This window comes from Acanthochromis polyacanthus, chromosome 12 (genome assembly GCF_021347895.1).
Source record: "Acanthochromis polyacanthus isolate Apoly-LR-REF ecotype Palm Island chromosome 12, KAUST_Apoly_ChrSc, whole genome shotgun sequence".
Classification (NCBI taxonomy): domain Eukaryota; kingdom Metazoa; phylum Chordata; class Actinopteri; family Pomacentridae; genus Acanthochromis; species Acanthochromis polyacanthus.
In genome coordinates this window covers 36900562-36927677 of record NC_067124.1, presented here as the reverse complement: position 1 = coordinate 36927677, position 27116 = coordinate 36900562, and the positions used below count along the sequence as shown (strand labels likewise).

The 27116-nt window shown below is 40.0% G+C and overlaps 2 protein-coding genes across 3 annotated transcripts; one reads left to right on the top strand and one right to left on the bottom strand.

Moving 5' to 3' along the window:
• LOC110952466 (C-reactive protein-like) lies at positions 1–2861 on the top strand. The gene is made up of 4 exons (XM_022196017.2): positions 1–110; positions 1219–1276; positions 1392–1494; positions 2285–2861. Exons 2-4 carry the CDS (start codon positions 1219–1221, stop codon positions 2787–2789), a joined length of 666 nt encoding a protein of 221 aa, XP_022051709.1. The 5' UTR covers positions 1–110; the 3' UTR covers positions 2790–2861.
• A 51-nt stretch (positions 2862–2912) lies between these two features.
• On the bottom strand, positions 2913–26917 carry LOC110952465 (phosphatidylinositol 4-phosphate 5-kinase type-1 alpha-like). 2 transcript variants are annotated; one of them, XM_051956317.1, is made up of 16 exons: positions 26800–26917; positions 20234–20268; positions 19283–19375; positions 18943–19073; positions 18727–18844; positions 16896–17048; positions 16463–16762; positions 13769–14004; positions 13591–13674; positions 12367–12415; positions 12043–12127; positions 9433–9588; positions 8633–8765; positions 6345–6407; positions 6162–6261; positions 2913–6082 (listed from the first exon to the last, which is right to left on the bottom strand). In XM_051956317.1, the coding sequence occupies exons 1-16, from the start codon at positions 26843–26845 to the stop codon at positions 6080–6082; spliced, it is 1785 nt and encodes a 594-aa protein (XP_051812277.1). In that variant the 5' UTR covers positions 26846–26917; the 3' UTR covers positions 2913–6079. The 2 variants fall into 2 exon arrangements, with proteins under 2 accessions (XP_051812277.1, XP_051812276.1); XM_051956316.1 differs by having other exon boundaries at positions 2913–6261.
• Positions 26918–27116: the final 199 nt, after the last annotated feature.

Sequence of the window (27116 nt, the reverse complement as noted above, 5' to 3'; positions counted from 1 at the left end):
TTGTATCACAAATAAAAGAAGTTCAAACATCGCTTGTTTCACGAATAAAAACAGGTCAGAAACCCTAAAACTTTGGCCAAGTCATCCAGAGGAAGCAGCCAGGCTACAAGGTAAGACACTCTGAACATCTCAGCCTTCAAACTGAGACATTTATCATTAGATTTGATCATTTGTGTGTTTTCCATTTGTTCGAATTTACAGTGATAATACTAAATAAAAATCAATTTAATGAAATAACAAAATAAAAGTGATTAAATTGACTTATTTTACTGAAGAGTTTGTAAAACTTGGAGTTTAGAACCTGATGCTGATAAATGAAAATGCTATTGAACTGATTATATGACCATACACCGTTAAAAAGAAATAAATAGATGTAAAAATATTTTTTCCTTCTTGTTTTACAAATATTTTTAAATACAGAAAATACCAATACATTTACAAAAACACACTTTTACTTTACATAAAATGGTTTGCAGCTGTCAGTAAACAAAATATACATATCTTTTAAAGAAAGCTGATTTTTTTCAGCATAACAACACTTTTATGACATGAATTTGCTGAAAAATGAAAACATTGTTCAGCTTATTGTGATTGTGTGACCATACACTGTAAAAAAATCATGTTGCAGCATATTTTCTTCTATTATGTAGTTCTTTATAAATGCACAGTAATATACATTTTATATTTATTTCTTTATTTATAAAAGTCTCTTTATTTAATTGTCTGATGCAAATACTTCAACATAAATTTCCATTTTTAAAAAGAAAATCTATTTATGGACATAAAAAGATTGCTAACATACATTTGCAAATTTACCAAAATTTTTGCCAATATTTCCTTTTTATCTGAAGTAGAAGTTTAATACTGTAAGTTATTGTGTATAACTGCAGGTTTTCACAACAAAAATGTTGATTGAATGTATGGATAATATATGTAAGCAGCGATAATCTGTCAATACACAGTTTTAAATCATTTCTACAGATGCAGTCAGATCGACAGTTTTTTATTTGTCACATGCTCATACAATATGCAAAGTGAAATGCAAATTATTACATATTCTAGGCCATTTTATTGTTTTTACACATGGAAATATCCTTCATTAAGCATGAAAAAGTTCAAAAATCCTCCTGCATTTTTATGAGATGGCTATTCTACCGTATTGATTTGTTGCCAACATATTTTCTATCCTTTAAAATGACTGAATTTTTGAACTCTCAGATGGAGAAACTCGTCCTGTTGATGTTGATGTTGGCAACTTGTTACGCAACACCCAAAGGTTTGTTCGCTCCGCTGGCAGCTCTGTGCATTCAAATGATTTAATAAAGCTGGAATAAAGTTTATTTCAACCTTCTACTTAAGCCTGTGTATATTTTTGCTCCTCATCTGTGCAGATCTGTCAGGAAAAGTGTTTGTCTTCCCCAGAGAGACCACCACTGATTATGTGAAGCTCCTCACATCCCAAACGCAGTTCAGCGCTGTCACTGTCTGTCTCAAGTAAGTGGTGAAGCACTCAGAAAGCTTCTTTTTCTGTAGCACTGATCGGCGAGTTTCCATCTTAATTCACTCGTATATTACTTAAGTGGGTGAGATGGAGAAAATAAAAGACAAAAAGATTGAGCTAAATATACCTCATATCACTAAAGGCTAAGAAAGCAGAGACGTGCATTTCATGTATATATTTGTAGTATAGGTTTCATATATTGTCCGATCATTTAACACTGCCTGTGTTTGCAACTATAGAGCAAGTGACTCATCAAAATGAAAATGCATTATTTCTTCTTTTCTTTCTGTAAAAAACATCCAGACCAAGCAGTGCTGCATTACAGATGCCTCATAGAACATTCATTTTTCTCGTTATAACTCTTATTTTTGTTACTTGCCATAATGTGTTTTGATATGATCTCCAGAAGGATATTGTTTATAAAAATCTACAAAAACACTAAAAATGCGTGTTCTGGAATGGTGTCATTGCTTGACCATGTGTAAAATCTGGGCTCATTACATAACATTATTTATGAGTTAAAAGTTCTATAAAAAAGTGGGGTCATGTTGAGTTTTGCATCATTTTCTTCGCGTGCATCAGTGTTTAAAGTGCCGTAAGTGAAAAAATAATGCAGCTAGAACTGTATAAAATTTTGCAGGCTCCTTAAGAGCCTACATGTGCTCTTTAATGCTACAACCCTGCTTTGATATAATCATACAAACATGATATATCAAACAAATATGAGATGATCAGATGTGAACTTTTCGTTTAAATTTGTTGAATTAAATCAAATGTGTTCAGATTCCTCACAGATCTCAAGAGGAACGTCGGTCTCTTCTCTTTGGCCACGGTCGGACACAGCAACGACTTTGTGCTCTTTAGGATGAACGACGTGATTGAGGTTACCGCTCGGGACGTCAGCGTTAACTTCCTGTCGCTGCCGCTTACTCCAAACACCTGGCACAGTCTATGTTCCACCTGGAGCTCTGCCAACGGCTTGGCTCAGTTGTGGCTGGACGGCAAACCATCCATCAAGAGATTCATCTCCGAGCAGCCCATCACCGGGACGCCCATCTCCATCCTGGGCCAGGAGCAGGACTCCTACGGTGGAGGATTCGATTCCGATCAGTCCTTCGTTGGGGTGATTTCCCGGATGCACATGTGGAACTATGCCCTCTCCCCGGCTGAGATCAAACGCTATGTGAATAACGGGAACTTCTCCCCAGGAAATGTGTTTAACTGGAGAGCTCTGGAGTATGAAATCTATGGGAAGGTTTTGGTGGATGAGGAGCCTGATGATATGTAGCAACAGGACCAAAGTTTTAACTCCCAGTTGTCACCATGTAATCCTGACCAGGAATAAACCAGTGAATGCATAGTCCTGACAGTGAAGCGACCAGATAACACTCAGAAATAAGACGACCAAAAGCAAGATTTAGAAAATATGTTTAATCCTTTAAAATCAGACATGAAAACATCACCACCACATAACTGAAACATGGCAGGAGGGACAGGCAGCACATATTGCATGAGAAGGCATTTCCGTGACTCGTATGTACATATACACATTTTATACACAGTAAAAATATAGTCATCGAAGCGTATAGGACAACCAGCAACGTGTGAAACATTCATGTAGAAAAAGCCATGGGAGATTAACAACCCAGAATCATCATGGAGAGAATAGAGCTATCATATCACAATCTAAACATGAAATATAAAAAAGTCAAATTGTCAAATAGTCCCACCTTTATCGGCAAATGCACGCTATAAAGTCTCAGACATCCTTCTGTCAGTATACAGTTCACTTACAATCATCTAATAATACAACTGTAATCATCTCAGCCTACAGCAATCAATCGCAGTAATAAATAGACTTCTGGCAGACTGTGGTTCATATTGCAGTACTTCAAATTTACTGTAGTGTCTACTACGGAGTGCTCAACCCTTCAAGCACCAAAGGAGGATGTTCTTCTTGTGCCAAGGCGTATCTACGTACGACACAACTGGTCTGCGTCCAGCAATTAGCCAGTACCGACCCATTTGGAGAACATGAAAACGCATTCTTGGAGTGCTTTTGCTTCCTTTCTTTGCTTGTTTTGACTCTCAGCTAAGTACATTTTTAACAATTACAAATGCTCATTATTTCACATTTAAGTAAAACACCCACACAGAGGCGGTAAATGTCAGGTCCTACCACTTCTGTAGTAGATTGAACTTGAAATATGCAGGAATGTGGAGTTGAATTTTGAAATGTTTCAGGCTACAGAGTAAACCAATGGCTCGATAAACAACGTCAGATCATCAGAGGTGAATTATTTAGCAAAAAAAAAAACATCCAGTTTAATCGATAACATCTTTAAAAACACAGGTCGACCCAGTGTAAGCAGGGTTCTCACCAGGATTTTTTTTTACAGTGTAACGGCAGGTCACTATGCGCACGCTCAATAGCTTTCATTAAATCTCGCGAGCGGCCGGCCCAGATGTCAGCCAATGAGCGTCACGCAGATGCTCCAAATGCTGTGATTTTAAGGTCACTATTCACCATACACGGCATCACGGAAACAACCGAGACATGCTAATTGTAACCCCGAGATTGGAAGCGACTCTTAATTTTAGACGGGAACGGGTCAATCGACAGGAAAGTACGGCTGAGGTGGGGAGACTCAGTCGATAAAAACAAACGCACATGGCGTTATCTGTCAAAATAACTCTTTCACAGCGCCAACTGCCCCAATAAAGAAGTTTTCTCACATAAATATGGAAATATTACGCAAGCAAATGTGCTCAAAACACAAAACCGCAACTTGAAAGGCAGCGTAGCGGCCCTAATCACAGCGTAATCTTTTAAACTGACAGCATAACGGCCCGTTAAGCTGAAATGCGCTGGCGAGAACCCTGGTTATTACCACATAGTGCACGTCAGATTAAAGTTCAGGAGTGTCTGTCACCGTCGACTGTACTGGGAACTCTTCACTCGTCTGCTCTGCTCTTCTCTTTGGTGCCACGACTGGTTTTAAAACACGAAAACACTCAGTTCTAAATCCTCCGCTTCATGTATATTCACAGCTGCACATGCCTCCCCCCCCTCCCGTCTCTGCTGCATAGACCACATGTGCTTCTTAAATGAGATGATGTCTTTTGCTACAGTCACTCGGTAGTGATTCAAATTTCTGTCAGAAATATCTCACAGGGTTAAAAAAAAAAAAAAAAAAAGCCTTCTGCCAGCCACCTAGGCGGCTTCTTTAGTGCCCTAAACGATTAAATACACACAAAACCTTTCCTGTGAAGCTTTTTTTTCACGAACAGCCACGTAAAAAGCTGAGTAAGACGACACAGAAAGAAAATAGAAAAATCAAACACACGTTGTTAGTAATATTGGTCCGAGAGTGGATGTGGGCGGGTGTCATTTCTGTAACCAGCAGAAATGAATAACAGGAGACAGACATCCTCGCTGTCTGCAGTCAGGAGAGTCACAATGATTCACGGAGAACAAGGTAGTGTTTGCGGTCAAATGATTGCTCGGTCCGGACATACAAAAATGGCAGTTTGATGACTTTCAGCTGTAGTGATAAGGCAGGTTTCTGACCAGAACCTGTAGAAAATACACGTCAGTTACATGTGAAGTGGAGGGACGAACACGGAAAGGCACAGACATGACGGAGAACAGACAGCGGCTTGAACACATCATCAGCGTCTACTCTTCGCTCCGCATTCATTTGCGCATATGGCCACATCAGAGGGGGACATTTCTTCTTCTTTTTTCCCCTCAGGGTTTTATAAATGTTGTCTGCCATGTTGATAAGACACATTTGAAGTAAAAAAAAAAAACATAACACTGTAATGTACATTCAGCGGTGGCTTCCTGTGGCTTCCAGGAGAATAACTTAGAACAAAACGGCGTTATCTTCAGCTCGCCTTTCTGCAAAACAAACGTTTTGCATTCCAGAGGGGGGAATGCATACATGATTGCAGAGATGACAGCAGCAAAGTGTCGACTTGAATGGTTTCTGTGGATGGAGCGGCGTGTGGAGGGGGGGGGGGGGGGGGGGGGGGGGTGCACTAACAGGAACACTGGAGCGTGAGTCACTGACATGTGAACCCTCCTCCTCTGCAGGCGATGCCCCTCATGTGCTCTTAAGTGTGTGTGAAGCGTCTCTGTCCACTCTCGTCTCTTCATGCTGTGAACGGTGGGATAATCTGACTGCCTTCACCATCCACTGGGGCTTTCTCTTTTTACAATATACATTATTTGTTTGCAGCAGGATACGAACGCTGCAGCAGCTACTAAAAAGCTGCCAAGTCGGGACTGGGAGACATTCTTTTTTTTCTGGGTGTGAATCAATTAGACTTCGGGACTCGTTTGGACGAACGCACATGTTGATGGCTGAAGAAAGCCTAAAGCCTACCACGCCAGCGTCTTCATCCTCCCGCCGTTGCTTTCCTCTGCTTCATCCCGTTTTTACTGCAGAGGTGAGCAGAGGTGCAGCAGGAGGGTCTGCAGTGGATGGGCGACTCTTCATCCTCACCGTGTCCAGATGTGCCGTCCTCACATGGCACTGGCTCCGTTTTCTTTTCTTTCTTTATGTTTTTTTTTTACTATAAAACAGACAAAAAAATGTCACTACCAAGACTAATTGAAGTGTAAAAGATACAGAACCAGCCTAAGAAAACTTACAAAACAGATGTTGGTCTCAGGGACGATGTCCGACAGAGAAACTACATCTTCGTTTCCAGACATGTTGCCTGAATTATCTCCAGCACCTTCTGCCCCCAGACTGCAACAAACAGAGGGGAATTAATCCCAATACAACACAAGGAAAAGAAGGAGTATTTATTGATTCATCGCTGCGCCCTGTACCTGGGGGAAGCACCCTGGTCGTAGTCTGTGTTTGCAGACTTGTGCACTTCAACTCCAACAGACCTTGCAGAGAAAAGTCAAAGTCAGACTACAAGAAATGAAAACTAAATTCTCAATTTTTAAAGCGTCTGCTTCATCCTCTGAAGGCCAAACCTGTTGGCGAGTGTGAAAGACAGTTTAGCTTTCAAAAACATGTAAATAAAATCACCAAAATGACACCAGAGCCAGAATCTGTCAACAAAGAATAGTCACATTTTCAACTCTTAATTTTGGGTGATGCACAGTTCTGTTCAGAAAATTCAACAAATCGAAGCTTAAAATCACATTTTATCCAATTTACTTTGGGTATCATCTGACTAACTGAGAAGCCATGGGTGGTGAAGCTGCAGCCAAAACTTATGTGACAAAAATCCTGAGAGTTTTTGGCTGAACTGCAGGCGGTGTTTATGACGAGCGAGTACGGAAACAAATGAGGGAGGCTGAGAGCAAAATCAAAGCTACTGGATCAATAAAATGAATGCAACACGGCTCAAAAACAGCAAACAGCAGAGCAAGTTGTTACATTCAGCATGGTGAAACATCTTTCTACAGATGACGTGCAGAATAGTGTGGAAAAGTACAGTTTTTAGAGGCTGCAAAAATGAGAAAGCTTATAGTTAACGTTACTCAAAATTTGATAAAAATGGCAGAAACTTGAAGCCTAGCCGCGCTAGACCCAGGTCTGAAGACGCAAGGGTGTAGGAACTCTCGACAGGGAGGGAGGCGGGCTAAAAGATTGTCTTTCAAATCACTCTGTAGCAATTGGGTAGGTATACAACCAATCAGCGCAACGAATAGGCTCCTAGAGCGCCGGAAATCAGAGGATGCGGTAGTTCGGTGAAGCCTTATTTATACAGTCAATGGGTGAAGCTCAAGTATATTACAGACATGTTAACAGAAAGATTATTCAGAGTCGGTGCTAATGGAGCTCAACGACTGTTGTCGACCCTGGCAGAGAATTAAATTCGTTGCCGTGGGTTGTCTAGCGCGGCTAGGCTAGTTGTTTCCGGGTGTTTCTGTCAGAATCGTCGCGCCTCTGTCGTCACTTAGTTACGCCCGCCTTCTGACTCTACACTTCATGGTGATTGGTCCGGCCAGTTTTAGGAGCATCTAACCTCGAGGCTTACCGAGGGTAACTAGATCCACCCTGGCAGAGAATTAAATTCGTTGCCGTGGGTTGTCTAGCGCGGCTAGGCTAGTTGTTTCCGGGTGTTTCTGTCAGAATCGTCGCGCCTCTGTCGTCACTTAGTTACGCCCGCCTTCTGACTCTACACTTCATGGTGATTGGTCCGGCCAGTTTTAGGAGCATCTAACCTCGAGGCTTACCGAGGGTAACTAGATCCACCCTGGCAGAGAATTAAATTCGTTGCCGTGGGTTGTCTAGCGCGGCTAGGCTCATAAACTTGCATAAAACGATTGAAAAATTGTCCAAAATGACCCAAAACCTGTTCAAAAATTACATAAAAGTCATCCAAAATGACTGTGAGAGGAAAATCAAAGCTACTGGATCAATAATAAAAAATGCAGCGAGACTCAAAAACAGTGAACAGAGGAGCAAGTAGGGGGAAAATACTTTCAGCAAGGTGAAACATCTTTCTACATCTGATGAGCAGAGTAGAAAGAGAAAGTCTGGAGAGGCTGGAAGCATGGAGACAGTAAAATATCTGAAGTATTTACAGTGTTGGTAACACCTGTGTGACTCAAAAAGACCCAAATGATTAAAAAAAATGTGTTAAAAGTGCTTTTAAATTGTCGTTTTTCATGAATTTTGAGTCAGTTTGAACAAGCTGGAAGTAATTTTGGATGGTTTTCAAGTTATTTTTGGATGATTTCAGACCGAAAGGAAAATCAAAGCTACTGGATGGCTCAAAAACAGTGAACAGAGAAGGAAGTTGGAAGATACATTCAGCACGGTGAAACATCTTTCGCGAGCAGACGCACAGAGTCAGGAGAAGAAAATCTAGTATGTTGAAGTTGTAAAAATGGAGAGTAAAACATCCATAGTACGTAGAGCCACCATTGTTTTCCCCTAGAACTGGAAACACCTGTGTGCACTTTTACTGACATTCTAACTGTGTTGTACTGCACATTTCAGAGCTCTCTATTCCTAACTGCAGTTCTGTTTCCGTAGAGGTGCAAAAAACACACTGAAACCGCTCAGAGTTCAGAGGATTGATCGATTAACGGTTCATCATTAACATCCGTATCAAACGCTGTGTGAAAGTGACACGGTGGACTGAGGGTTTTACCTCAGCGGGGGAGAGGTGGAGGCGATCCCTGTGCTGCCGAGCGATGAGGTGGACAGATTGGCCTCGCAGTCACCGGCGTTGTCCACCAGCGGAGGCGTCCGAGGAACCAGATCCGGTCTGTCCGACTGCACGCCTGACAACGAAAACATACATTCGATCTGAATACAGCAGCTACGACACAGAGGGCTGCACTAAGGAGACAGATCAGTGGGCTAACAGGTATGTGGAGCTTATAGTCAAGAGGTTTCAGCGTCAGGAATGCACATCTCTTTTAACTGATCTGGTCTGGAGGAGGTTCTGGAGGCTGAAACAAGGCTCTCCCTTCAACCAAATAATCTCCTGCTGATTCTCTGAGTCTCAGCTGAGGGAATGTGTGTCATCTGTAAACTTCCTCCTCTGCTTATTACTATTATCACTGAATGAAGCCGTGCAGCTGCAGTTTTTGTGCTGATTTGCCACAAAGCTCAGAGTGTTCAGCAGATTAAGCAGAAATCGCATAAATATGTTTTAATGCTGCTATAATGTTAGAAATAAGCAGCTTCAATCATCATTAAATTAAATATATTAATACAGTTTTCTTATAGTATTCCTATCTTGTGTCATTTCTGGCAGCAGCGCTTTTTAACGTCACAAATTATTGTGTTTCTACAGTGAAACAACCTGTTGACTGAAGTAGGTGAGACACTTTGTGCAGAAAATAAGTTATATGACTCGTTAAAAACCTCAATTTATGTGGGTTTGTCAAACTTAAGCCTTCAGTTAATCACACATCTATTCAGCTCGGTCAAATCAGTTCTTACCGCTGTCGGCCTCCGACTCCGTGCTCCTGAAATGGCTGTGGTAGACGAATCTGGAGTCTCCGGCGTGAGAGAGCGGGGTGGGAGCTCCCAGGGTCGGAGCCCTGCGGAGGCCTCCCTGACCTCCACCACGACTCTTCTTAGAGGGCGACGGCTTCACTGGAGAGGACAGAATAACGGAACTCATCAGTTCAGACGCCATAAGTTTTCACACCTCTACCATCAGGTTATGACGTTTAATTAGTTCCAAAACATGTGCACATGAAAACCCGGTGTGTGAATCAGACAAAAGCTCACAGGACTGTTTATGTGAGCAGAAACCTGAGCAAACAGGGGAGAATTTCTGCTCCACATATATTGTGATGAATTCAAGCTTGACTGTCCTTATGTGCTCACAAATTCTACATTTTTTTCACTCAGAGGTGAAAGAAGTCGAGTAAAATTAACAGTATCAAAGAGTATAAATACTCTAGTGAGATGTTGCATTAAAAGTTACTTCAATGAAAGTGCAAAATTATCAACATCAAAGCATGACAAAGTATCAAAAGTAAAAAGTGCTAAAAATGCAGCACGATCCATTTCAGACTAATGTGTATTATATTACTGATGGATTCCTGTGAGTGTTGATGGTGCAGAAGGTAAAAATGAAACCTAATTAACATTTACTGATGGGTGGTTTGTAAATATCCCTCTGCATTTGGATCAAGAAATATTTTAATCTAATAACAAGGCGTCACTGCATGATTTTCCAACAATAATACATCATTTCTATATATTTGTTGATTACATTTTTATTATTAGTCTGAACAGTCAAAGTGCCTAAAGTTATTAAAGTCAGTTAGTGAAGTAAAAAGTATCAAATCTGCAGAGGTGGACAGAGGAGCCAAAAAAATCGTACTCAAGTCAGAGTAATGTTACTTCAGAATAATATTGCTCAAGTAGAAGTAAAAAGTAGTCATTCAAAAATTACTCAAGTAAGAGTAAAAAAGTATTTGGTGGAAAGACTACTCAAGTACTGAAAGTACTGAGTAACTGTTTGACTGGCTGTATGCTATGAAAAACCAAGATTTGGAAATTTGTGTTTCTTGTGCCTGAAGTCGTCATTTTTTAAAGATACTATTTAATTTTGCTATTTTTTATTTTATTATTTGGAAATACCAGAATTTGCACATTATTTTACATTTTTGTCTGTCTGATCACAACATTTCTAAAGATATAAATCAGACATTACAGTCAAACAGTTACTCAGTACTTTCAGTACTTGAGTAGTCTTTCCACCAAATACTTTTTTACTCTTACTTGAGTAATTTTTTGAAAGACTACTTTTTACTTCTACTTGAGCAATATTATTCTGAAGTAACATTACTCTTACTTGAGTACGATTTTTTGGCTACTCTGTCCACCTCTGCAAATCTGCCGGCTATCTCAGACATCTACAAATTCACAAAAATGGAGGGTTTTTAATTGGAAAAATCTTATTCGATTTTTTATTACTCCATTAATTAAAAACAAACAACTGTCCTCCCAACAAGTGTGCTGGAGGCAATGTGGTAGCACTGACGCTAATCATACCCATATGTTCTGGGATTGCCCACAGACTAAACCCTTCTGGGTCTCCGTTCACTATTCTATCTGCAAGATACTGAAATATAGTGTCTCAATGACTTTCAAGACTTTGTACCTGGGCCTGTTATCTGAAATTGTAAACAAGGATGACCAGTATTTAACAAAAATATTATTGATAGCTGGGAGAAAAGCAATCACAAGAAGATGGCTCCAATCTGAGCCACCCAACCACACTCAATGGATAAATATTGTGGAAGAAATATTCAGAATGGGAAGGATTGCCTTTGGACTAAGATTGCAAATGGTGGAATTCGATGACAAATGCGACAAATGGACTGTATATAAAAAGTCAACAGACGAAGCAAATTGATCTATAACTATTTCTTTGGAAAAACGGTTGCTGTCTTCTGTTTAAATATTTTCTGTTTTTGCTTTGTTTTGTTTTACTGTTTACTTATAAATGAATTTAATTCATGTACATTATATGTTGAGATTTTTGAAAAACCAATAAAAATTTAAGTGATACAAAAAAAAGCCTAATATTTGCCTCTGAATTGTAGTGGAGCAGATGTAGAAAGCTACAGAAAACGGACAAACTCACTCACACAGAAATGCGGCTCTCTGTATTTTCATTCATTGCATTGTCCTCAACAATAAGGAGTCAATAACTTTGACTTTGTATTGATGCTTATTAACTGTACTTGCATGATAAACTATTTGGTTCACTGTAATTTTCCACTAAACCTCGAGTTCACTTTAAACATGCTCTTTGACACTAATGTGTAGTCGAACTTAAAACTTTAACACTCAGTTTCCTTCCATAATCTGCTGTTATGACAGCACAGTAAACACCAGAGTCAAACTCCTTCTACGTGCTCACATACTTGTATGTAAATGAGATGAAATGCTCTCTCACAAGGTTGTTTTTTTCTTCTTCATGCTTGTATCACATGTAAGCGTCTGTTTTTCATGCACACACGTTTTGGGACAGAATAAACACAGCATTACCCTCTGCATACTTAAAAAAGCCTGCATATGTGCACTTACGTGGAATTTTCTTGAACACCGTGTTGCACATGAATTGCTGGAAACGTTCTGCATAGAAGCCGGGTCTGTGAACCGAAACTGTGTCCTGAAGGAGAAAAACACAAACAAGACTGTTACAAACTGACAGAGACATTCATCCAGACTCTGTGGAATCAAAACTGCGCTACATTATCAACGAATCCACCGATTAGAGAAAAACGTCCACAGGTCACTGATCATTCCACTTCTAGATTAGATGGAAACACACAGTACTTTCATCCAGTCTGCTAAGTTCTACTGATGTTTTGTTCGGCTTTACAGAACATTTAGTGAGCACACTCTTACCCCATCATGGACCAAGGCCTTCCAGGAGTGCTCCAACTTCTTAATAAACCTAAAAAATATGGCAAAAATAGAACTATTTAGTGCAATTTACAGAAAGGGATAACGTAGGTGTGACGTTTGCTCATGAATTAACCCCTCTGAACACCAAAACAAGCAGGCTGCTGTGAAAAGCATGCTATTTATTTAAATCACAGAGATTACTACATTTATCCAAGCAAGAAACCGTGAAAACTGGACTAATTACTGGATATCAAATTTTACAGCAGTCCTATCATCGATCATGTACGACTTTCGGTTTTAGACGGGAAAAACAACCAAATCTAAATTGAACAATTTGGATATTAATAAAAACCACTTCATCCTGCATGTCTCGCATTAAAAATTGACAGAAAACACAGCGTTTGCAGCGATTATTCCATAAAAAACAGAAAATATCTGCCCTTGCTGGTGCAACAGAGAATCCATTAGTGACTGAGCAGCAACCAACAGTCATTTTACAAAAATTAGGGAACTTTTCAGCCGAGCTAGGATGAACTGTGGGCAGTGTTTACACAGAGCAGACAGGAGACAAAGAGGGAAACAAATTAGAAAAGGAAATAGTAAAATATCTGTAAAATTAAGAGCAACTATCTGTACAGCCATGGCCATAAGTTTGGACACAGCATGACTTCCTATGTCTGTTTTGATGTCTATGACAGAACATAACTAATATTTTTTGACAGCACCAGTTTAATTAGTCAACAAATCAACAAGGGATATAATATTATCAATAAATTCCAACAATTGGAACAACTTTGTTCCCAAAACATAATTTTAAAAGAAAATAACAAAAAAATGCAGTACTTTCACAACCGAATTTGGTAAGAATAACAAAATGACACCAAACTCTTTTGATGTTTTTTTTTAAATATGAAACTTAATATAGTTCTCAGGAGTTGTGTACTGGATTGTAAGTGACAATTTTGTGGTATTTTCTAAGATTCACAAGCGTCATGGTACTTGTGTCCAAACTTATGGCCATGGCTGCATTTTTGTAAAACAAATAATTTTTAAAAAAATCAGTTTTTCTTTGCCCTTTTTTATGATTTTACTCATTTTCTCTCCATAGAAGTGCAGGACTTTATACTGCAGTGAAAAATGAGCCCACAGTGAAGAAAAACGCACCAGGAGCCACAAACTGCTAAAAAAAACCGGCTAAAAGTCATGAGTAAATGATTGCTCTACCTGTAGGACTGGAGAATGTCGATGATGCCGATGTAGATGAGCAGCCTCTCTCCTTTATTATTGCGAGCTGGAATACCCCCCATGCTGGACGGACAGAAAACAGGCTGCATCAGTTAATCGTCATCGCAGATCGGAGCACAAACAGAGAGCAGCTGAAGCACCGGTCGGTCACACTCACTGGTCTTCTGAATCCAGAGCTCCTTTCCCTCGAGCCTCGCCCTGGATGGACTCCATGGCCGTGCAGTAGAGGCTCTTCTGGGCTTGTGGCCGCCGCTGGTCGGGGGTTACCGCTCCCTCCGACCCGGCGCTGTCCCCAGAGTTGCTCACCCCTCGTTCACGCTCCCGACTGGCCTGGTCCATGTTGTGGATGCCCATCAACAGGCTGTAATCCATGATCTTGAAACTCTGCAGGAGCTGCAGAAGAAAAAAAAGAAACAATGAACGACAGACGTGACCATCAATGGTCACAAATTCAGACAATGTACAATACCAGTCAAAAGCCACTTAGAAATGTCTTTATTTTTGAAAGAAAAGCAGTTTTTTCCCCAATGAAAATACCATTAAATGAATCAAAAATCCAGTCTAGACATTGCTAATGTGGTAAATGACTATTCCAGCTGGAAATGTTTAATGGAATATCTCCATAGGGGTACAAAGGAACATTTCCAGCAACCATCACTCCTGTGTTCTAATGCTACATTGTGTTAGCTAATGGTGTTGAAAGGCTAATTGATGATTAGAAAACCCTTGTAGAATTATGTTAGCACAGGAATAAAAGTGTTAGTTCACGTGGAAAACAGAGCTTTTGAATGGTAGTTTACATCTTCTGCTGACGTGTCTGCTTCTGCTTGATCAGAATTTTACTATTTTAAAACACACAAGCCAGTAAAAAAAAATGTGCAATTACTCCAAAAAAACTGAAACATCTCAGTGACGGAACCAAATGATGCATCTGGTCTGCATTTGAGTTGCACAATATTATTTCTCTGTGCAAAAACAATATAATTCTGCTATTATTTATGACACTGTATATTTAGATTTTTATCTTTGTAGTATAACGTACATTTTTGCATTTTGTGGTAATACTTTTCTACTCATGTTTATATTTTTAAGATTTTTTTCACAGCTTAAATTTTCAAGATTGTGAAGGAGAGCAACTGAAAGCAAATTGCCCTCACAGATAAATAAAGTATTTCTGCTTCTGATTAGGTTACAGCACCAGGACAGCATGGCAGACAAGTGAAGGGCCAAAGCAGACTTCATGCTGGTGTTCTGAGCTAACTGATGAAAAATGCCACCGGTCTGTTCCCGGCATCGGCCCTCAAAGTAAACAAGGTATTAGTTTGCAGTGTCATGCAAGCTTGAGTCATCTCCTCTACACAAGACACTCGACTGCTGATGATCCTTCAACCGGCAGCCGAAAGCAACAAACACACAGCGTCTAATGAACCGCAGGAGAAACCCAGCATTACAGGAAGAAAACCGCATCTGCTGCTCAGTCTGTCTAAGCATCTGAATACATATAAGCATAATAAAGAAGAACTGAATGTACAGAAAGTCTGATTCTACGAGACGTTTCTGTTCATGGATTCAACTCCTGTGCTGTCTGGGCCTGTTGTGGGATTCAATGCACCTATTTTATAATGTTAATTATTGCTAAACGAGGTTTTATATCAAGGAAAAGAAGTATTTCATATTATGGAACTGTTAGTTTCACACTCACATAACCTTAAAATGCTGGCAGTAGAGAGATCTGTCTGGATTGTGCTGAGATCCAAACCATGAAAGTGGGATACTGTGTGAATTTTTTAAAAAAAGACAAGTGCCTAAAAGAAATAAACATCCTTATTTTGTTCACAGACAGTAGCCCAGCTGTAGAGAGGCAAACCAGGTGAAGATCTGCAAAAAATAACTCTGCTAGCAAATCAACTAAAAACAAGCAGGGCTGGACAATCTTAGTGGGATTTTTCTAATAAATACTGATATCTTACAACATATATTTATATTGTGTAATGGATTGAAAACAAGTGACAGATCATGAACACACAAGACAACAATAAGTGTTCTATTTCTCTGAAGAAAGGATGAGAATTTAAAGAAAACCTGATGATGTAAAATGCTTCCAACATGCATTTTATCATTTTTAAATGGCATAGAGGATAGAAGATTTCACACAAAACTGTGTTAAGTTAAAGGAATAAACTAATTTTAATAAAACATAATAATAATTTGAATAATGCAACAGGACCTTTCTGTAAGCAGCTCGGTCATTTACAGCTCAGGAGCAGCATTGAAATATTTTGAAATCAAGCTAAACAAATACATTTAAAAGAAGTTATTTACTTTTACTCATTTTATTCTAAACTGCAGCTTTAATGGTTTAATTGCATTCTTCTTTCATGTTTCAAATTGATTTTTCAGCCCTTTTGTGTATCCTCTTTTAATCAATATTATTAAACAAACTTACCAACCATATTTTTTGGTAGTATGATATACTTGTTTGTCATCCTTTATGTTTTCTGTGGCATCATTTTGACCATTGCCGTTAATTTCAATCAATATTTTTCAAAATAGTTTAAAGGAAAAGCATTACGACACCCAGCTGGAGCCAAATGATTTGAGGGAAATGTCTAATTGTAATTTTTAGATCATTTTTTAATATATATGTTCATATTGTGAGGGATCATTACCACAGGATTAAGGTAAACATTTTAACATCTATATGTAATAAAAAAAAGAACTGAATGTTCAGAAAGTCAGATTCTACTCCATGCTTCTATTATGATAACGCATTCATCTTGTGTGCTATCTGAGCTCGTTTTGGAATTTTAATGCACTTACTGTACGATGCTTGAATAAAAAACGAACTCACCAAGCAGTCCCTCTGTATGGTCTTGCACAGGGCATTGAAGTTGTCGGCTTCCAGCAGCAGGCCGTCAGGCAGGTCTTGGATGAAGTCCAGGTCTTTGTAAATGGGAACAGCCTTTTCTCTCTCCTTCGGGGAGGCTCGTCTCTTATAGGTGGAGCCCTTCAGGTCGTATTTGAGGTGCATGGGGATGATCCGCGGAAGCAGATTGTTCATCACGACGATGCGGATGTTCTTGCCTCCCGCCTGAACACAGTACAGTCCGTAGAACTTGGGCAGCAGGGTGCGCTTGTTTTGGTTTATGTTCTGGAAGGGAGAAGGAAAACAAATCGGACATCTGACACACTTAAAGAAATTACCAAACCTCCCACTCTCTTGATAATCGTAGTCGCTGCAAAAATAAGAACGCACTCCCACTTTCCACTGCGTCCAGACTCACCATGAAGTATCCGGGCAGCAGTTTTTGGAGGAACTCTGCCTCTTTGTGCTGAACGGTCTTGATGATGAACTCGTCGTCGCTGGAGACGTAGAAGAGCGACCCGCTGGCTCCGGGGTTGGACAGCTCGATCAGCGGCTCGTTACACAGAGAATACTGCAGGAGGAAACAAAGAGTCGGCGCTGAAACTGTAAACGCTCAAAACCCAAAAGAAGATTTCAAAGTATGACATTATTTTTAAAAAATCAAAATTTTAAAAAAAATAGAAAAAATTAAGCAATTTATCAGAGACTGAAAGTGTGAAAAATTTAAAAAAAAAAAATCCATAAATCAAATTATTGTTGGATTTTAAAGAACTAATCACACAATGTGCAGCAACATTAACATGATTTAAGCCTAAAATTATTGTATTTTTAAAGAATCACCTAATTCTACATATTTTTAAGTCAAAAAGGAACCACTTGAATGCAGATTTTGCAAAAAAAAATATGTTAAATTAATAGGATGCAGTATTTAACACTATTTTAATCCGTTATCTTTCCTTATATGTTCAATAATATATAATTTCCAGAAGTGGTCAGCTGCACTACTCTTTTTATAATTCTTATTATACCAAATATACCTTAAAAATAAACTCTCTCATTGTTTTCATAGATACATTTGGAAATAGTATCTGTATTAGATGTTTGTATTTTATATTATTGTGCCTTTAAAAATGTCTGATCAGGTGAAAATCCTCACAGGATTGCTGTTTAATTTCACTGTAAACTGTGCACTGACAATTAATTATATCTATTCTATACTGTTCTAAACAAACAAATAAAAATAAAATAAAATTCTGCACTTCTCTGCACAACGGAGGAACCACTAGTGAGCGGGCTACGATCTACAGTCGTGTGGCAAAAATTCAAAAACTGTTCGGCTGAATTGCAGGCTGTGTTTACACAAGCAGAACACACATGTATGATTAAATAAAGTAGAGATTAAGAGCAAAATAAAGCATTTTTGATTTAAAAAATGAATGCAGCATGGTTCATGAACCGTAAAAAGAGGAGCAGGTTGTTGGAGGATACATTCAGCATGGCGAAACATCGAGAGCTGATGAGCAAAGCAGGCTGGAAAATCGCCTAGTTTGTAAATAGTAAATAGTAAAATATGTATAATATATGGAGCCACCAGTTTTTTTACAGTAATGGTAACACCTGTGGGAGCTAAAAAATGGCACACATGTTGATTCCACATTTTTGGATTTTTTTGTAAAATACACAATAAAAGAAATTCCACTTCAGGTTTTTTCTTTTTTGTACTTTATGACATTATAATTATATATAAATATAATTATAGCCCACAGCGAGTTCAGAGGGTTCAGATAAAACAAGCCACTTGACATTAAACACATCCTGACTCCTGACACTTCATTGTTATTGTATTTGTGTAGTCGGACTACAGAGGCGTGATTTCTGATTGGTGGCGGCTCTTCTAATGCTGACATTAGAGAAAAAAACAGACAGCAGAGAAATCACGAGAAAAACGAAGCCAAAAGCAAGAAAAATGACAAATAGTACTTGGACTGAGGCTTCACATTCAGACTGTGCTGGCGCTCATCCACGTCCACAGAGCCAACAAATGTGGCGACAAAAGCCACTTTTTAAGAAAAACTGCAGAAGCTGCACGCTCAAAAATCAGCTTGCTGCAGCGAATGAGAAAGCCTCGGGCCTTGTTCATTATCCTTCATCCTCGGAAGGGTGTGTGCGTGTAGAAAATACGTAAACACAATGTATAATAAGGGAAGTTGTTGTGAACATGGCAGTGTGTGCTTGGTGTAAGCGCTGACCAGGTAGTCATCTGGACGGATGCCAAACAGCTCTCTGAAGTAACGGAAGGCGATAGGAGCGTAGGTCTTAAAGCGGAAGTCGCTGTAGTGATGAGCAGGAGTCAGATTACTGCCTTCACTGGAAACACAAGAAGCAGACGAGGCGTTAGAATACACAGAGAGAGGAAAATGGAAATTAACCCCGTTTTCTTTAACACTATAACTGCTAATACCCACCTGGGGAAAAAGATGCTTTCGACCACCACAAAGTCCTGCATGAGAACGTCCCTCTCAGCCTTCTGGCTTAAGCTGCCAACTGTGTGGGTGATGCCCAATTGGATTGCCCCTTTGAGGGCAGATGACGTCGTCTGGAGAGGTCAGGGAGGAAAAGAGAGTGAGCGGTGGAACAAACAGTATTTTCCCCCCCGGTGACTTCTGCCGTTTCACTCGCTATTCTTGGGCTGCAGCAGGAGGAACTTCCAAACTAACTTTAGAATACGAACGGTAAACATGCGGGCCTACACGCTGCGCTGTTTCCACCCAGCGCCGCTGCTGCCGACCCTCAGCCGGCTCTAACCTTTTTGTAGGTGGTCTCTCCTGTGGTGGTCTCGACGCCCCGGTGTCCGATGGTCTTCTTCATGCTCTGAGTCGTGCCTGAAGAGCCGGGCATCTGAGGGACGAGACGGCAAAAGTCTAAATCAAACGTGGTGTGGTGTGTGTGCGTTTTTGTGCTGGTAAACAGAGGAGACAAAGAGCTGCCTGTACAGCATCAGCTTCAGGACAAACATCTCCACATGACAGATTTACGCTGCTGCAACCAGAACAGTACAACTGAACTCTCTGTGGAGCTCAAGAATGTGAACGGAATTCATGGAAAGCTAGCTGGTCAGTTTTCAGGGTGAATTTGCTACCTTTACTTTAACCCTCGTGTCGTCCTGCGGGTCAAAATTGACCCGGTTCAAAGTTTGAAAATGTGGAAAAAATATATATTTTCATGGTGAAACTTCTGGTGTTCACATTTTTAACATTTTTGGGAAATTTTTGAACATTTTTTTGGTGGAAAAAAGAAATGTTAAAAATGTTTCTTTAAGAACATTCCCAAAAAAAATCAACCAAAATCCAGCGAATTTCGCTGGATTTTGGTTGATTTTTTTGGGAATGTTCTTAAAGAAAATATTAGATGTTTTACTGATATGATGTCGTTAAAATGGCATGTTCTGACACATTTTCCCGTTACGATTTTATCTCAGCCAGATTGTGATTTTGATCACATTTTGATTCACTGCTCAGCCTTTTTCCACCACTATATTTAAAACCAGCGTCTCTTTTGCCATTTATTCGGCAGTGCAATAGTTCCATTCTCTCAGCTTTGCAATAAACCTTTGTTGACTGACGTCTGAAGCTGCCGTGTGAATGCAGGTTTGAACTCTAAACTTGTTCCATCTTCCCTCCTCTGAGTTGACAGATGCAGCATTTACACGGCTCGGGGGTGTAAATAACGTAAAGGTGTTTAGAAGCAGCTCCTTACCTCTGCTGGGGCCATTTTCCGAATGCTGCTGGTCCCTAAAGACAGAAAAAACAGGTTAAACAATGACGTCAGAACCTGCAAGGAAAACGTCTCTCCACGTGGAAAGTAGATCACACAGAAATCAACCCATGCAGTGGGAGAAATAATCTGTAAGAGTTTGATGCTTCAACCGAGGAAGAATTTGTTAATGAGTGTTTGCGAAACCCTGCGCTGGTTAATTAGCGGGGCTATTTCCAAAAGCGGCTGATGACTAGGAGGCCCGATGATGAGCCCAAAACCTAAATGTGGCGGCGGTTATTAACTGCAGCACTCAATAACGTGGCAGCTCTACGTGAACTGGAACTGCTTCTCCCCCGAGCCGACTGCTCCACATTCATCTGCTCCCCGAGGAAGCGAGTCAACATCGCCACCTCCTTTCACAAAAAAAAAAAAAAAAGCCTCTGCAACGTCTAGCTTTTTCCATCACAGCCTACTTTGTGACTCAGAGGAACTTTGCATTTGTCGTTTAGATAAGGAAAGACGTCCAAAGTACAGTAGTCCTTCGTCTATCACGGGGATTAGGTTTCAGAATCCCTCGTGATAGGTGAACATTCGCAAAGTAGCGACCTGATATAGTGGTGGAAAGAAGTTTTCAGACATCCTATATATGTGTGAAATACTGCATTAAGAATCACTCTTAGGTCTCTAAGTGTAATTTCTTTTAGTACAATCGCAGCCAGAATACTAAACAAATCCTCAAAAATAGCCACGAAAAACTTAAAATTCATTGGTTTCATAAAAAGGACAAATTTTGGGCATTGCTTCATTTTGGTACAATTTAGTTTTGTTAGTTTTTCTGGTAAACAACAAATTAAACAAACATCATTGGTTTTTGTTTGTGTCTGTCTAATGCAGCCACACAAGAAAGACTTTTCCACAAATATTTCATGATAATATTTGACATTGTGTACAATTTTAAGACTGTCAGAAAACTTTTTTTCCCACCACTGTATTTATTTTATTATTTACATACAGCCATCAGAAGAGTCTGACTTGTGCTTGGAAGTCATAATAAAGGGCAAAAAGTTAGCGAATGCAGCACAATCCAAGGTACAACCGGAGAATGTAAACAAAGTCGTCTGATAGCGCTGCGTGACGACGTATTCGTCTGCTCCGCTCGTCAACTAGTTCCACATAACGACAAAACGCCGTAGGTCGAGGACGTCTTAAACTGAGGACCTCCTGTCCACCGCAAAATCCAGTGATATAGCGACAAATTTGCAACACAAAATCAGATATATACTCCGGCTGGCATGAAAAGCAATTTCTGGGTTCCTGATATTCGGCCCGATTAAAGACGAAAATCGGAATATTCACGGATCGTCTGACGGAAGGAGAGAATGGAGATGAAGGGATCTCAAAATCAATGTCCGGACACCACCTTAACGACCGAATGTGTGGGTTTTCGGGTCAAAACCTTATATATACAATTTAAAAATCTGTGATCCAGTGAGAATATGGCGAGGGACGACTGTACACACCAACACCAAGCAAAGACGTCTGGATGCGAGTGAAATGCACCAAAGATAAGAAGAGAAATTCCAGCACACAGGCATTTTGTAAGAAAAGGTACGCAAGCGAAATAAAAGAAAGCCGATTTCTTGTGTCCTTACATAAACTTGCTGTACAAACTTACTACCTCGCCCACTCTGCAATCACCTCTAGCCTGTAACCAATGGCAACATGTACTCCAATACTGCAGTACCACAGGTCAATACACGCTAAAGGATCCATGGCTGGAGAGGATTGTACACCTGGAGTAGCGATCCTGAAAAATTAATCCCCCCCCCAAAAAAAGCATATTTCCACCCAGGTGATGCAGAGTGAGAGGACATTTCAACCTGAGCGGGTTAATAACGAGGCAGAGTCGCTGAACGCCATGCATCTCTCCTCTCAGTTAGCAGGGACACACCGCAATCCACCGGGAAACAATGAGCAGCATTCTGCCCACATTCCCTCTCATTATGTAAAACTACACACTATATCTCTGCGACTCATGCAGTTTCTGCTCAAACACACCACACGCTCAGAAACGAGTCACGCACACCCATGCCGATACCTCGCTGCAACGCTCTCCTCCAGAACTGAGTCCTGATATCTGTGGAGCAGGACACAGTCAGCCTGGCTGGCTTTACCCGATAAATACGCAACACTGAACACATTTACAAACACACAGGTGCAATAATTGAGTTTTATCTGAAACGACCGGGCGATGAAGCATTTTAGAGGACATTATCTGGTGTGACATTTTGCTGCATTGTCATTTATTAGATCCTCCTGAGACCCTTTCATTCATGTCCTCTGTACTGGACGTTTGTTTTTGACTCATTGGAGCTACCCTTCTAAATCCTCATGTGCTCAATAGAGGACATTCTGGCCTCATATCTAAACGATATCTCATGTGATTGGGTGGAATGAGGGGAAGTTTGTTTTCATGCTTAGAGAAGATGGAGACTGCAGCAAAGCCTCCTGACTGTTGAGAGTTTAATTTATGTTCACGTTCTATTTCATTTAGTGTCTCAAAGTTTCATTACAAAAAGGATTGCCATTCTTGTTTTCTTTCTCGCTGATATTTGTGGGTTTTTTTCAATAAAATTGTGAGTTGCTGCTTTAGCTCCAAAAAGGCAGAAAACCACAAAAACAAGTTAAATTGAAAGATAGGTTTGTCCCCTTCGGTTCTCAGGAGGACATAGCAAATAACACATTGGTTCTAAAAAAAATAAGTGAGCTGACACATTATAATTGCACTATTTAATGTACTATTTTCTGTTTTGTTTCAGGCAAAGAAAGCTTATCAGTTAATCATTAATTACTTCCCAGATTAAACATCCAAAACGCACAGATGGGAATTTTTTTCATTTGATTTTTGTGTGTACGTAAAATAAATGCCAAAATGACACCATTTATCTGAATAAGAAATTGTACAAATGGAAAAAATGTACATATTTTCAACTTTCTCACGACTTATAAACATACAGTGTGCATCATGCAGCAAATTCAGGATAAAAAACAGATGATATTTCATCAAAATCACTTCATTTTTAGATACGTCATTCAAAATTTCTTTACACCAGATCCCGTAAAAACAACTGGCAGGTTTGAAAGGCATATTTTAGCTAAAAAAAAATCACCACAATTTGAAGAAAGAATCGTCCAAATGTCCACTTTCTGACAGTACATGAATGTACATGCATTTCCATAATGAAGAAATAAATAATTTCTAACCTTAAAACTGTGATATTTCATCCAAATCACTTCATTTTTTAAAATCTCATTCAAAGGCAGTTTGCAGCAGATCCTGTTAAAAGCCAACTGGCAGGTTTAGAAGGCATGTTTTAGTTGAAAAATCACCAAAATTAACAGAAGAATCGCCACAATTTCTACTTTCTGATAGTATGTGAACGTACCATGTGTGACATGCATATCCGCAAAGAAAAAATAAAACAATTCTTAGCTTAAAATTGTGATATTTCATCAAAATCACTTCATTTTTAAATGCTCATTTAACAATAGCTTGCACCAGACCCTGGAAAAAAATCAGCTGGCAGGTGTGAAAGGCACGTTTTAGTTGGAAAGCCACCAAAATTAGCAAAAGAATCAGCACAGTACACGAATGCATCATGTATAACGTGCATCTCTGCAAAGAAAAATAAATTAATTCTGTGCTTAAAATTGTGATATTTCATCAAATGACTTCATGCTACATGTCTCATTTAATAAAATCACCAAAAATGAAAACAAATCTGTTTAAAACTAAAAATTCTGCACTCTTTGGTGCAACTGGGGAGCCAAGAATCACTCAGCTACAAGCAACAGTCACGCGACTAAAATTCTGAGAGTTTTCAGGTGTTTACAGAGTAGAAAGGAGATAATAAAAACAGCGAGGAAAAAACATCTATCCATAAAAAGGAGCATACAGAGGTGCAAATAGTGAGAATGTTGTTGAGTCATGGCTGTGCTGTTTCCATAGAGGTACAGGACTTTATACTGCAGTGAAAAATGAGCCTACGGTGAGGATAAGTGTGACAGGAGTGTAAAAAAAAAAAAAAAACACACCCAGAAACTACGAATCAATAACAAAAATCATCATAATTGCAGTTCTCGCTTCATCACTTTAACATGAGGCTACTTAATGACACACACTGGGCAGCGGATTCAGGAGAGGAATTAGACTAACCCAATCACTTAACAATGACTTTAGCCAGTCAGGGGCAGACCTTAGGACAATAGGGCAACCATCTGCTCCTCTCTGTATACTAAACAAGTGCCTGCCAGGCTTATTTGCACGTAGCCTGCAGCCTGCACGCGCCAATATGGGACACGCACACGCTTAAGATGATTTTCTGCCAAAGAAGAGTCCATAAATATACTGGTTCTTGGCCCGATTAGGAAACAAGGCCAATAAGGGCCAGTACAGAAACCACATTATGTTACTGTCACTCAAGTGGCTGTGAGCGTGTGCTTCACAGAATGCTCTATCTTGTATTTGTACAGTCTCTGGCTCTCGGCCACGCGGGAGCCACAAGAGCGCTTTAAAGCCCCTATTTTTATTCACTGATTCAGACCGGCTGGTTACCGAGGGAAGAGCAACTCCTCTGCCCACGGGGAAGCTAATAAATGACGCACAGCTAAATGGATTAGCGGGATGCATCGTCCTCATCATCTGTCCTGCTCTGCCCCTGCGCTCAGAGAACAAGAAACGTCTGAAAGCGCTGCCAACTGCCGCCGTCTGGGTGGCCAGTGGAAAGTTCATGAGCAATTCAGGTCCGAAATCAGAGATCCTGGACGAGGCTTGACAAGAACTAGGGCTGCGCAATATATTGTTTCAGCAGTGAGTGTGCAAAGAAAGCGCAACGTGGAGCAATCTAAAATAACTCAAGCACATCATGCGACAACTTCGATAGCCCCTTGACGCAGCAGAAACACGCACGGTTATCTGTTTTAATGGCAAATGTACAAGGTCTGTCTGATACAAGAAAACTGATAAAAGTCCGTGTTTCTTTTAAAATGTACATGCAAGACACACAGTTTGTTGACATGCAGGTGGAAAAATGAGGGAGGAACAGGGGAGAACCACTAAAAATTCTGATGAAATACAGAGATAGTTATTGCAGTATACTGTAAAATCCTGTAAAATTACCATACGTGGAACATCCATTGTTTATTGTGTAGATATCACTGCTAACATCTGCTTCTAGTTGCTTATAGGCTTCCTTCTACACATCTTTTTTTCTGTGTTTTTATCCGTGTATTTTCCTCCTGCGATGTTAAGTACTAAATGATAATAAAGGAGCCTGAATCTGAGTCTGAAAAGGAAGACAAGTATCAGTTATATGGAAATATTTTGGCCAAAAAAGTGATGATATTGACCAAAAACATGTACTTAATCTGATGTGTCTTGCAATTGCTGCTACCAATTGAGGCAGTTTGTGTGCAAAGCCACATCTCAACACAACCCAAAGCAATATGTATATCTTTTATGGATGTCTTTTAGCTATTTTTCTAATTATTATTTCTTATTTTCGATGCAAACTCCTCTACAAAAATCACCCCAATCATACAATGATTACTTTTTCCCAAATGGAGACATCCACACAAAATTCCTCTATTTTTCCACACTGCAGACAAACAAAATGTCACAGTACCAGTTGGGTTTTTTTCCCTATGTGGTGCAGCCCTAGTTTCTATCTACATTCAGGATATAAGAAACCACAGAAGGCACTGCCAACCAGCAGCATGTCTGAGGCTACTGGAAAGTTCATGAGCAATTCAGATGTGAAAAATTAGTCATCCTGAACACAGTTTTCATCAGACAGCCGGTTAAATGAGTGAAGCCTGGTCGTTAACCAAATCAGCACGGTGTGTTAAAGGAATGTAGGAAATCAATTAGATATTCTGAATATTCTTTTCATCTCACCTGTGGGAAAGGGAACTGATGTAAAGTGAATTTGTTTGCCGTCTTTAACACGAAAAAAACGTGGACAGAATCAGACGGAGGAGGAAGAGGAGGGATGTAACAGGGGAGGAAGGCGACGGGGGAGCGACCGTTAACTTCTCATGGATGGAAACAGCACCTACTGAATGTTAATTCACTGATAAATAAACTGAACCTTTTTATTTTCCACACAGCTGCTTCATTTTTACAAACACCGAATAACGGTAACGAGGCTGCCAGCTTGATAAGAAACACTTTAGTGATCGTGGTCCCTGGAAATACTTTATAACACGTTAGGAAAACCAATATACAGCTAGGTATCAATACAAACAGAATGCTAGCTATCGGTTTGTTTGCTTAACAACAGCAATAACAGTGAGGTTCATTAATTACACCGCTATACACGCTAACCACCGCTCGGCTCATTTGTTAGGTTGGAAGCCTCGATGCTAACAAGCTAAAAGGCTAACCGGTGCTAGATGAAGCCACTGCGGCCACATCTCGCCGTTTTCACCGCTGCAAAAAAGCTAAACCGGTCTGCTTAAAGTCTCGTTTCAAGGCGACAAAGGAGGAAGCTTTATCAGCTGTGTACCTGTCAGGGCTGTCGATCCCGACTCTGCTATTCCAGCAGTCGCCATTACGATTTGACTGTTCACATCACCGACAGCCGACACTTGAATCCTGATGATGCTGCAGCAGCAGCGCCGCAGCGCCACAGCGCCCCCAGCGGCCGGACGGGGAACGGTTTCAGTTTCAGTTTTACTGCGGCGCAGCAACAGTGCCTCCAAAAGACAATCATTCACTCTACTTATATGCAAAAGGCCTATAAATAAAGATAGTTTCATGGTTAAGCCCAGATTTTTTCATGCATATTGCAAATTTACATTTTTTTCACTGGAAACAACAAAA